This window comes from Telmatherina bonti (genome assembly GCF_933228915.1).
Source record: "Telmatherina bonti genome assembly, chromosome: 22".
In the NCBI taxonomy this organism is placed as follows: Eukaryota; Metazoa; Chordata; class Actinopteri; order Atheriniformes; family Telmatherinidae; genus Telmatherina; species Telmatherina bonti.
The window spans coordinates 23,431,628-23,444,932 of NC_136631.1; the positions used below are offsets into that span (position 1 = coordinate 23,431,628).

At 39.8% G+C, this 13,305-nt stretch overlaps 1 protein-coding gene across 1 annotated transcript; it reads left to right on the forward strand.

Moving 5' to 3' along the window:
* Positions 1-2,131: 2,131 nt before the first annotated feature.
* Positions 2,132-12,664, forward strand: slc7a14a (solute carrier family 7 member 14a; the record flags this gene model as incomplete). The annotated part of the gene is made up of 9 exons (XM_079262447.1): positions 2,132-2,438; positions 2,761-2,997; positions 4,662-4,879; positions 4,982-5,128; positions 8,587-8,795; positions 8,887-9,034; positions 10,021-10,516; positions 10,592-10,828; positions 12,366-12,664. 9 exons carry the CDS (start codon positions 2,132-2,134, stop codon positions 12,662-12,664), a joined length of 2,298 nt encoding a protein of 765 aa, XP_079118573.1.
* Between the last annotated feature and the right edge of the window lie 641 nt (positions 12,665-13,305).

The window sequence follows — 13,305 nt, forward strand, 5'->3', positions numbered from 1 at the left end:
AGAATCACAGGGCAATCTTTTTATATCCACATTTCCCCTATGACTACTTTTACTTTGATGCAGGCTGATATTTTTAGTTTCACTTTCAGCTAAGTTAGCATTCTGCTTAAGCTTTGCAGACAGCCCACTTTACATGTGCCTGTTAGTTAGAACTTCTTTATGTCTTTATCTTTCTACCAGCAAACTGTTGCGTCACCTTTTTCATACCCATAATTTGGCCTAGTAGCAGTAAAAGAGCTCCCGTCCCACTCAGTGCTCACTTAAAATAAACCCCCTTTTGAGGTTTTTATTACCACCGCACATTCATGCTCCCTCTAAGAGCAGCTACAAAAGCAGCCCAGGTCTCGTCTGGTTAAATAGCTGGATAATTGCAGTCATCATAGCTGAGAGGCAACGTGGGTGTGCCGAATATGATTGTGTGTTTGTTCAGTAACTTGCGTTTGTTTTTCAAAGTAGATGAATGGTGAGGGCTAGTTCAGTGCTGTTAAGAGAGAGTGAGAGAGGAGGGCAAGCTGTGCTACGAATGAGTAATATAATAGCTCTCTTTTCAAGCATCACTAATAGACTGTTATCATGCTTATAACAGACTCTGTGCGAGTGATGCAGAAAAGTATCAAAGAGCTCCTACTTATTGAAAAGTAACATACAATAAGTATATTGTAGTTGCAAAGAGCTGCAAATTTGCTTTAGCTAATGGCTGCCATTCAGATGGCATTATCAAACTACATTTGCGCATAGCTTTTATTGTTTGGGATACAAAAACCATAAGTTTTGGAATATTATGGATGACTTTGTGGCATCACTTCTCCCCCAACAGATCACAGCATAGCAGATAGCACTCACCACCACAGACTCGCCTACTGCAGATGCTAAAAAATCTCAACTTTCCCAGAAAAGCATGTTATTTACTTCTTGCACACGGTGTCTGTGTTTATCCTCCAGTTCAGCCTTTTCTTCAGGTATTAACATTAGCACTCATTATGCTCAAAGGCTTCAGGTTCAATATAAGTTACCCACAGATAAATTACTGGTTAGTTTTAGCTTCTTTGTTTTGAGGGAACAGTTGTCATTTTTCCACTAATTTCATGTTTGTTTTTTTTTGTTAAGCAAAGTTGCTGTTCTTTTTTTTATTTTTTTATTTTATCCCTGTCAATCATTTTCTTAACTGCTTGGTCGTGCGGATGCTGGAGCCGATCCCAGCAATCACGGGGCGAGAAGCAGGGCACACCCTGGACAGGTTGCCAGTCCATGACATGGCCAAAACACAGAGAGACAAACAATCATTTATGCTCATTCTCCCTCCTAGGGACAATTTAGAGTAACCAATTAACCTAACATGCATGTCTTAGGACAGTAGGAGGATGCCGGAATAGCCCATGGTTCCACGGGGGGAACAAAATTTAGTTTTACATGATGTATTTTAACATCCGATGTGATTTTCAGAGTTACCAGGTATTGACCAAACATACATATTGAAGCCATTAAGGTGCCACTAAATTCAGTATCAGAATCCTTTTTTTTACTTTCATGATCTCTAAAAATGTTACATGTTTGGAGGTTTGGATGCTTCAAATAAAATGAAACAAGATTTAATGGAATTATAAATGCATTCATTCAGTATTTTGCTCCCTAACAAACAGAAGAAAAAGAATAAGCTCCCATAGCTGTTGCTAATGAGCTTGGCTACCATAGCAACAGTTATACAAGGAGAGGATCTCTAATTAGTTCTCATTATGGTACTTATGTTTGTGGTAAAACTGGAAATAACCATCAATTCAGGCTTTTGGCTTTTGGGATTTGTTGTCAAAAATGAGCACAATGCGAGGAGCTTTAAAGAAGATGACTGGTGTTGTGAAATGCTGCAAAACTAAATATTCCCACTTTTGTCTTCCAGATAACGTTCACTGTCACCATATGGGGAAAAACTAGCAACTGGAACTGACTTAACCGGAAACAGAAGAACAAGCAAAAGAATAAAGTGAGTTTCTTCCATCACATGGATGAGGAATAATTTGGAATTCACATTGTAGTAGTGGACTGGATACTCAAGAAAACTGTTAGAGAACATCACAGAACCACTGTTTTGCCCTCTTTCTTGTAAATTTCCCCACTTTGACCTCACTCCCTCAGTATGAGTGGTCTAGTTGGGAAGCTGGACCCTCGCAGGATACAGTGGGGTTCAACATGGAACACCTTTACGTCCCGTGTCCTGAGGACCAAGCCTGTGGAGTCTATGTTGGATTCATCCATGTCGGGCACAAGCTCACATGGCACCAAACTGGCCCGGGTGTTATCCACTGTGGACCTGGTGTCGCTAGGTGTGGGCAGCTGTGTTGGGACGGGGATGTATGTGGTCTCTGGGCTGGTTGCCAAGGAGATGGCCGGTCCTGGGGTCATTGTGTCCTTCATTATTGCCGCTGTGGCCTCCATACTATCAGGTGAGAGCTTTAGCACATGCATGCACTGACTCTGGTTTAAAACACTTTCATTATCTCCCACTCTACATTCCACGGGGCAGCGTAATTACACCCCAGTATAAAGGACACTGCAATTCTTATCATCATTAAACTAATATGATTTATATGAATAGCCTTTTAGTGAGCATGCAGTTAATACAAGGGCAAAGACTTTACATGGGCAAAGCAATAATTTAAGAAGCACTCAAGGGAACTTTTGTAGCAACCCTAATGCTCCTATCAATACCTTTAACTCAGCCTTTTAATCCTGTGTCTGTACTGTTCTGGTCCCTGTGTCTCCAAGGGGTGTGTTACGCCGAGTTTGGCGTGCGCGTGCCTAAGACTACAGGTTCAGCCTACACATACAGCTACGTGACTGTGGGGGAGTGTGTGGCGTTTTTCATCGGCTGGAACTTAATTCTGGAGTATCTGATCGGCACGGCGGCAGGGGCTTCGGCTCTCAGCAGCATGGCCGACTCTCTGGCTAATCACAGCATTAGCAACTTCATGATTTCTCACATCGGCACACTCAACGGACTGGGTAAGAGCATTCACTTTAGTGCAAATAGACTTTTTAAAAATTGAAATTGTCCCAAAGATTTGAGCTGATAATGATCTAAAGGTGAGTTTTAAGGTTTGTTTTGCACATTTGTTGGGGTTAAGTGAAACAGATGCAGAGGTTTGGAGAAGGGAACTGGACATATGTAAAGGTATATCAGGTATTGTTACCTCAGTTTAAAGCTAATTGTCCTGGATAGAACGACAATTTGGATAATATGCTGCCCAAACAGCAGACTGAATAAACTGAAGCCTTAACATTATTTAGGATTTGCATACAAACAAAACTTGTGTTGTCCATTAGAGGCATTAATTAGCTGGTTAAAATGGAAAAGTGGCCCACCACCATTTCTAAGAAAAGTTGCATTTCTCTGCTTTACTTCTTCAGTACAGCTTTCAAATCCTAGTTCAAATATTGATGGTGGAATGTGAGCACTATCTGGGAAATCATCCAAAGCACACTAGAATATTTTTCCAGGAGGCATCCGAATGGCATTTTACTGTTTATCTTGGAAGTCGTATTGGGAAGTAACAGTGGCAGTGCCATCTTGAATTTTTAAGTGATTTATGCAGCACAGTTTTCCAGGTCACAGTTGTGAGGAGGATGCCTGCCTGTCTGGTGCAACGCTGTAGCCGATGTGTCTTCCAAGAGTGAGTCTGTCTGGGTGAAACTACCTTGTCAGATTCTTCCTGTTCCAGTCTAGCTCCTAGCTGGAGCTAGACTGGAACGACTTCAGTATGTGACCCAGTAAGCTCTAACAGCCAGCCTCGCTGTAGCAAGGTGGTGCTGGTGGTCACATGGCATGCACGTCCAGCTGTTCCATGTTCTAATGGAAAGCTGATGCTTTTTCCTGCTGGACAGTTTTCCCTCCACACCCTCGAAGCTCAAAATATATCCCAATAATTTCCAAACACACATCTACTGGGTTCCTGCTGAACAAGTATGTTATCTTAAATTAAATAATTTTCACTGGCTTATCCAGCTGGACTGTCTCTTGTTTTAAAATATCATCTTAATGTTTCAGTTTAAATGGCAAAATAGTTTTATTTTTGTGCCAAATAGAAATATGTTTCCATTTACAATTCTGCCAAAAAAAAAAAAAAAAAAAGCCAGCAAATAAGTTAAGTAACTCTGGAATGCCTTGATGTTTTGATATGGAAACAGAGCAAAACTAATCACCAACATATTTGCATCCATGTTGTCCAGCGTTGTCTGATTTTTGCTGCTAATTTAATCCTTTTAGATTTTACTTTGTGGCTTTTCTCGCGTCATTGAAAATGACTCTAAATGAATTTAAGTCATGTTGACATGAAAATATTTAATGAATGCTCCAGTTGGAGCTGAATATTTCTCCAGTCTCCATCTGAGGTTAACACTACTCTAAAGATCCATTATATAAAAACACTAAAAACATGTTTTTTGTCAAGTTATTGTATTTTGACAACTTTCCAAACAATCAGAACGGCAGGGTAATTAACTTGGCAGTATACTTTTCTTTGCTGAACAAAGCTGATCTAAGTTTAATACCTTTACTTTGAATGTGTGTAAATAAGACAAAACATTATATTTTGAAAACATTACCTTGAATAAATTACAACTTCAATGATCCTTTTCTATCAGTTGAAGCTGTGTGTTTCACTCTCTAGGTAAAGGAGAGCAGTCGTACCCGGACCTGCTGGCGCTGCTGATCGCGTTGCTGGTGACAGTGATAGTGGCTTTGGGAGTGAAGAACTCCGTCGGCTTCAACAACGTCCTGAACGTCATCAATCTCATAGTGTGGGTGTTTATGATGATTGCTGGAATGTTCTTTGTCAATGGAGAGAACTGGGATGAGGGAAGATTCCTTCCCTTTGGCTGGTCAGGGGTACGCATTCACACACACGCACACACTAATCACAAATATGCAATTGAATTGAATGTATTCTGGTTTTAACCCATCACTTTCTCTACCTCTTGTTGGTTGCAGGTGATGCAAGGTGCAGCCACCTGTTTCTATGCCTTCATTGGGTTTGACATCATCGCTACAACAGGAGAGGAGGCCAAGAGTCCCAACACTTCCATCCCCTACGCCATCACTGCCTCGCTTATTACCTGCCTCACTGCTTACGTATCTGTAAGTGAACTCTCAGACCAAAGACGCCTAGATCCCACCTACATGAAGGAGAGATTCTTTCTTTGTGTCTCTTTAGGAGGATTTAAGAGTTCAGAGATGGTTTTTGAATTTAGGGGAAATTATACAATGAAAAAAATTTTCATGGTCGTTGTGACTTGTGTGGCCCTGAAATGAGATATTTACTTGACCAGACAAACTGAATTTCTTCTTCATAAATGAGTATGACCATAGCCATCTTGAGGAGACAGTTTAGTACAAAACTGGTAGAGTTTTTACTTCATATAACTGCATATGATTTTCAGTTGTTTTAAAATGCAAATCTTAAAGCGATGCAGGTTTCATTTGAAGACATAACTTAGTTTCAGTTCATGCTGTGATCATATGTTTACTCTGCACCTTGTCATTCCTCATCTTCACATGCTCTGCTTGAGCCCGAGGCTTCAATTCTTATTGTTTTATTTGTGATGGAGGCTGACAATGTTGCCCCAAATGTGTAAGAAATTCTAATACAAAGATAGAGAGCTCTTTTCCCTGCACTCTGTCTGTGTGGGTGTGTGTATCTCATCCCTGATCTTTATGTATTCGGCTCGCACAGCTTTCAGACTGCCTAATGTGTGCTGGGTGCCTATTACTGCGGGTGCAGTGTAACAGCAGCCAATCACAATTTAGGAATTTTGTCAGAATTGCCTGGGGCAGAGATTGCAACAACTTCAAACTTCAACAACTTCTTTTTGAAATCCATGTCTCTCTCTCAGTCACATCCACCCCTCCACATCACACCCCCTGCATCCAAAACTTTCTCTTCTCAGTCTTTTTTTTAATCTTCTTGTTTTACTCCTGCGGTTAACATTCAATTTCTAGAAAAACTGTAATATTTAATGATATGTTAGATGTTGTTGTCTTCTTGTTGACATTGGTTTTTGCAATACACATGAATTAGAGTTTGTGAGACACTCTTCCAGTGTTTACATGGATGACTGTTTCTTCACATTCTTGCTACTAAGTGCCATTATGACAGATTCATTTAAAAGGACGACTTGTACTGAATAATTATGGGATTAAATGACTAGATGGAGTGGTGTGTCACATGCATCTGCACACCGTTTTGACAGTAAAAACCTCCTTAATTACATTTTTCTGGTTTGAAATGTTATTATTTATAAATAAGTATTTATCATTGTGCCTTGAACTAGCATTAGCCACCAGGCATTATGTCTGTCATAGATATGCATATTGCATTTACACTGTTATCTGATGTGCTAACTTTTATCTAATTCTGACCAATAGTCAACCCTGACACAGAGATGTTCAGAAAAACTCTGCCATAGTGGAACTGGGATATTATTTCCACTCATATTTCAATGGTCAAAGTCAAAGTCACTTTGAAAATAATCAAATATGTATAAATGCAGACATATTTCTGTACAACAGCTTTAAGCAAAGCATCCCAATATACAAAAACTTATCTGTTCTAGAATAAGTCAAAGGAAGCTAAATATGGCCTTGTCTGCATCTCATTACCAGTGCCAATATCTAATATTAAAGCGTTTATGGCTGGTACAGATGCTGTGCTGATAATCTGATAATACTGCATGTGTCTATACTTTTTGTTGCCCCGCTGTAAGCCATTTTCTGATAAACAAATAAAAAACCAAAACAAAAAGCTGTTAGAATCAAAGATCACTGTAAACTCGGAACCAGATCTCGTTATGATCTTACAGATCTTACACAGCTCTGTAATTAATATGGCCCAGTAGGTACTTGCTGTGTTTACTGGGTCTTATTGTGTATTCCTGAGCTGATACACTTTGATAAATAATCAATTTGGTGTGCAGTACTGTAATGTCAGCAACATAAATATATTTCAGTCCAAGCCCTCATTTCTTTCCCAGCCCTGAATAAATGCATGTGTTCTCTAAACCTAATCAAGTACTTTGTATGACTAAACCTAATCAGGAAACCTAACCAGCCATTTGTAAAACTAAAACAGAATGTGAACTCATGAAATATATCTTGTACATTTGATATTTTAGATAGATATTTGTCATCAGTGGTTATGAAATATAACAGCATGTACAGACTAACAGGGATTTATGCAGGTTTCCTTGCAGTTAGGTATAATCCCTTTTAACTGGTTCACACAAATACTCTGTGCCTGAACCAAATAAAAGTCAGCATGTCACTAAGACGAAGGCTCATCTCTGTATCTTCTTCGCTGTGTGAGCTTAGTCTGTGTGTAGCTTTCTAACTTAAAGATTCTGTTTCCAACTCATTTCGATAGTATTGTACATTGACATTCATTCTACACATTCCTGGATCCGGCTTTGGCCTGAGAAAGAGCTGAGAAACTTGCACTTCATATCTTTTTTTTTTCCTCCTTTTGCAAAACTGTTTTTTTTTTTTTTTTTTTTTTGTTTACTTTGTGGCACCACATCTCTCAGCAGCAATTGAATATCACCAGTGGCTGATTTGAATGTGCATCTAAACAGATTCAGCAAAATCAAAGCATATAAGAAGGGTTAGAAGTAGAAGAAGAAGCTAGAAAAGAAAGAGAGAAGTGATGGAGCTCAGCATCTGACTGACTTATACTGACTGGAAAGACATGAGAGAAGGGACAGGATGCAAGACCCTTAAATCAAACTTAGAGGGTTCAGTAGTGTAGTTTCATCCATTTATGTGACGGGTTCTTTAAAATCCTTAAGTTTTTTTTTTTTTTTTTGCAGTGCAGCATTCATGACAGATGGCCCTGCATGGTTCCACAAGTCAGACCTGAAGAAAAAAATAAAAACACACACACTGAGAAATAACTGTGACTAATGTGCATTTAGCATGTTATGGGATATACAGAGGGCTGAACATAGTATAAGGTTCCCGTTTTTCTGTTAAACACATTGCAAAAACTGAAATCTTAGTAATATTAAAAATCTTAAATTGAGTACACATATGCTTATTTTTTTTAAAAGTAAGATAATTCTTAGTTTTAATACCAGAGAATTCCTCTTGTTTTAATAGTATTTTTACTTGTTTTCGGAAGTCTTGACAAGCCAAATTTTCTTGTTCTGTTGGCAGATAATTTATCTTTATTTTTAGCAACATTTACCTAATTTTTGTAAAAAATTTTCTTGTTTTTTTAGGCTGGGTTTTTGCAGTGCAGGCTCTAAAACCTAAATTAGTTAATAACATATTTAATTTCTAACAGTTAAGGATGCAACCAAATGTTCTCATTCTGTTTTCTCAATTATATGAGAGTCTTTACATCAAATGTTGTTTTAGTTTTCCTGTGAAAGTCTGTTGTCCATCTTTTTCAGCTTATTATACTATATTTCTACACGAGGGCAGTAGATGAAGCTTTTGTTGCTTTCAGCTAATGAAATGAGATAGATTTTTATCTTCTCTGAACAATGAAGATTAAGGTATTCTAAGAAATGACAAGCGTGGTATTTGTGTCATCCATGCAGGTTTCTGTGATCCTGACACTGATGGTACCTTACAATGAGATTGATGCAGACGCTCCGCTGATGGAGATGTTTGCTCTGCACGGCTGTATGTTTGCTAAGTACATTGTGGCTGTGGGATCCATAGCCGGGCTCACTGTTTCCCTCCTGGGGTCACTGTTCCCCATGCCTAGGGTTATCTACGCCATGGCAGGGGACGGCCTGCTGTTTAAGTGAGTCATCACTGTGATGTAGGATTCACCTTTCAGATCAGTTTAAATGAAGCAGGCATCTGAGTCTGAATCAACTCATCTTTGTGTGTAGGTTCCTGGCTCATGTGTCCTCCTATACAGAGACCCCTGCTGTAGCCTGTGTGGTGTCAGGCTTTCTGGCTGCCCTGCTGTCCCTTCTAGTCAGCCTCAGAGACCTCATAGAGATGATGTCCATAGGAACTCTCTTGGCTTATACCCTGGTAAGTGGTGAAAAACCTTTAGAGAGGTAAATAGTTCTTCCTGAGAAAGGCATGAGAGCCTATCATTTTAAGGTTCTTTTAGTGGTTTATAAATGTCGTCATGGTCTTGGGCCTTATTTATCTGACCTGCTTTTAAAGTATGAGCCCTCGCGGACCCTGAGGTCCACAGGTACTGGCCTTTTAGTTCTTCCTAAAGTTAGTACCAAAACATATGGCGAGGCCACATTTCAGCACAACGGGCCCTCGCCTATGGAACAGTCTGCCTGAGGGCCTCATGGCTTCAGAGACTGTTGTTTTTTTTTTTTTTTTTAAGAAAAAAAAAACCACTCGATCTACGTTTTTAGTTTATCTTTTAACAAAGTTTTAACATTCTTGTATTAGCCTATATTTATTCTTCTTTTTAGTTAATTTGATTTATTTATATTTTATATATTTATTTACATATTCGTATACATTTTATTATTATTTTTGGATAAATTTTACTTTTGTGTAGTTATCACTCCAGTTTTCTCCTCATTGGGGTCCTCTTCACCGAGGGCTACCCCTGCTCTGACTGCATGGGTGTTGCTGTGGGGACTGTCCTTGTCTTGGTGGTCAGGATCCAGCGCTGCAGCCTTACAGTTGTGGCGTGGGTCTTCTCTGCCCGGACCTGGGTGGTCCCCACGGTGACAGCCTGGGTGGTCGTGGGTGGGGGTAGCCCTTTGTGTAGATGCACCCTGAGGATATCGTTTCCTTATCTGATACACGTGTACCCGGCCATTCGTCTTCTTTTAACTGTTATAGGGGCTAATAGTGCACGGGTGAGGGTGGGTGTGAGTGGGTGTACGGGGACTATGGATGTATGTGTGTGTGTGTCTTATCTTTGTTGATGTAAATTGTTTTATTATGTGAAGCACTTTGTATTGTTTTTTTTAAGCACGAAAAGTGCTATATAAATAAAGTTTGATTTGATAATGAAACCAGATGTTTGCTTTGTTGGGTTGCAGGTGAGCCTCTGTGTACTGCTCTTACGTTATCAACCTGAAGGCGACATCCACGGCTTTGTGAACTTCCTCTCAGAGGAGCAGAATAACAAGAGGAAGGAAGGTGTTCTAGCTGAGTGCGAGAAAGACGCCTGCTCACCAACCAGCGAAGCGGACGAGTACGGCGGCCCTCCTACTAACACCTGTGGAGCCAAGAATCTGCCCTCGCTAGGAGACAACGAGATGCTGATTGGTAAACCAGACAAAAACGCCTACACCGCCAGCCACCCTAACTACGGCACAGTGGATATGACCACAGGCATTGAAGCAGAGGAGTCAGAGGGGGGGATGTCCCGACGACTGAAGAAGCTGATTGGACCTCGCTACTATACGCTAAGGATTCGACTCGGCCTCCCAGGAAAAATGGACAGGCCAACTCAAGCCACAGGGAAAACGGTCACTGTGTGTGTGCTGCTGCTCTTCATCTTCATCTTCGTTTTCTGCTCCTTCATCATTTTTGGTGAGAACAAGACTGCAAACTCGTTCAACTTTACACCACGACGGGAGCATGCATTGATTCTTTCTTTTCTTTCAGGCGCGAGCAGCATTGGGGAGGGTCGCTGGTGGGCATTGCTGCTATTAATCTTCCTCATCATCTTCATCGCCCTATTGATCGTCATCATCCTCCAGCAGCCAGAGAACCCTAAGCGGCTGCCGTACATGGCGCCCTGTGTGCCATTTGTACCTGCTTCAGCAATGCTGGTTAACATCTACCTCATGCTTAAACTGTCTGCCATCACGTGGATACGATTTTCCATCTGGTGCCTCGTCGGTAAGCTAGTGCTGTGCCAAGTCGTCTGTTTCTCCTGAAAGATTATCTCTTGGTATATTTTAAATGCTGGGTCAAATTTCTTTCATCCTGGACATATTAAACAAGTTTGTTCTGACAATAAACACAAACTCATCTCAGTTATCTTTTAATAATACAGAGATTAATTTGATCACTCTTGAAAATGATTAATTTCTTATTGTCTCACTGTGACAGGAAAACTTCCAGGAGGTTTCTTTCTCTTGCTTTGTTTGTTTTTTTATGGAACAACAAGGGGGCCTAAAGTTCCTCTGCTCTGTCGCTTGTGTCTGTCTGTGTATCTGTATTTGTCTTGCCTTTAAAGAGGAATTTATGTGATTTGCCTCATTATATCACATAGCGACAATTTGTCAGTCAACCATCAGGATGTCTTCACTTTATGGGTCTGATTTTTTTTTTTTTTTTTTTTTTGTATTTCACAGACAGATTGGATGGTAAATCATTCTTTAAGGTCCTCACTTCCTCTTATTTTTCTTCTTTCAGTTTCTTACATGTTTATATGCAGGCAAATAGTGTTAAACTATAAAAACTACTTGGCGCCTCTGAACTGAAAAGATTTTAGTCTGTTTATCTCATTTGGATTTAAATTAGGAAATGTGAAAGCTGTTGTTCTTTGGGTCAATTTATAAACAAAAGAAATGAACAAAGCAAAAGTAACGCACACCACTTTCCTTTTTTTTTTTTTTAAAGTTAAAAAAGGATAAATGCCTTTTCATCTTAATCATTGCACATGCAACGATTACTAAATCAAATTACTTAACTGATAAAATTAAGTAATTTATGTTACATTAAGAGAACCTAAAGCACAATGGCAACTACTCGTAACTAACTAGTAGTAAAAACTGATTTTCATAGAAACAATATCTGTAAGTTAAAAAAAAAAAAAAATCATCTGTATTCTGGATTATCCTTTGGCCTGTGGAATTATGTAACAGATTTATTGTAGGAAACAAAGAAAAATACAAATTTGTCCATGGGGTTAATATACCAGTAGCGCTTGGTAAATGAATTCTTTTTAACCAGCAACGTTGCTAATATTTAACATTAAGCCAAGATTTTATATTGCGTTATCTGCAATAAAATGAGAGAAATAGGAATGCAAAACAGTTAGGCATGCGGATTCTCATAACTTAATTGAAACTGAATAACTGAGTTGGTTTCAATGCAGTGTTATTTATTATTATTTCCAGTATTATTATTAGTATTAATATTATTAGTAGGAAGTACACCTTCCGACGATGTCCTCTACTGTTTGATTTCGTGCTTGTTTTGTTCTCACTCATATGTAAGTCACTTTGGATTAAAGGGTCTGCTAAACGACTGTAGAATAGAATATTATTATTATGTTTTCATTAATACAATTATAGAATCTTTTGAAATATTTATCCCTGCATTTGTTTAAGCTGACATGCAAAGATCTGCAGGGGGATTATACTTTATCCACACATGTATGTGCTGCATGACTGTACATGTGAGTGCATTGTCGTGTGTGTCTCTTCAGGTGTGCTCATCTACTTTGGTTACGGCATGTGGAATAGTACGCTGGAGATCACAGCCAGAGAAAACGAGGTGCATGCCTCCACCTACCAGCGCTACGATCAAGGTGTGGATGAGGGTTTCTGCGGCTTCGATGATGATTTCTACCCACCTACCACTGACACCTGGGGTGCTCCAGATGGGGGGTCGGGGATGACCTCTCCCCCCAAGGCAAAACCTGAAAATGATGGGTTGCCATCAAAAGATGGCGGCAGAACCATTGCTAATAATGGCCTTGCAGAGGAGGATCCAATGGATTTCTGAAGGGACTGACTCTGTGTTATCCTGAATGTACTGCCTTGTTTGCTGCCTGGGGAAGGGAGGGAAAGAGTGTGTGAGTGCATGAATGATAGTGTGTATGCGTGTGAGTGTGCATGTTTGCATGTGTGTGTATTTGTTTTTGTATCTAAGCCTTGGGCTAGATTGTTTCTGGGCAGTGTAACAGCTTGCTTTTTACATTATTCAACTACGCTTTGCACATCACTCCCACACAAATGCAGACCTCAAGGTCATGGGTGTCTTGATACATTGTTATTCACTCACTGAAGTCAACATCCTATGAAGAAAGGCCAGTTAGAGAAGTGCAGACGAAGCAAGAGATTAGATTGAATGTGGATCACTGCACTGTGAAAAAAGTGACATCATGTACCGAGCAACTTTTTAACTGTTTATCAGCAGGAATTATGAGACGCGGGGAGGGTGATGATACAGTGCAGATGAATCAGCACCTCTCTTCCTGTTTCAGCACAGACTGACAGGAAAGTTAGAGGAAAGCGTGCCAAGCCCAAATGACTTCCTGAGGCCACGTCTGACTTTTTCCTGCTGTCTTTTTTTCCCAAAGAGAGGAAAAACATTTTTACACATGCTCTCAAAATCTTTTATAAAGCTGAAAAAACAACCATTCT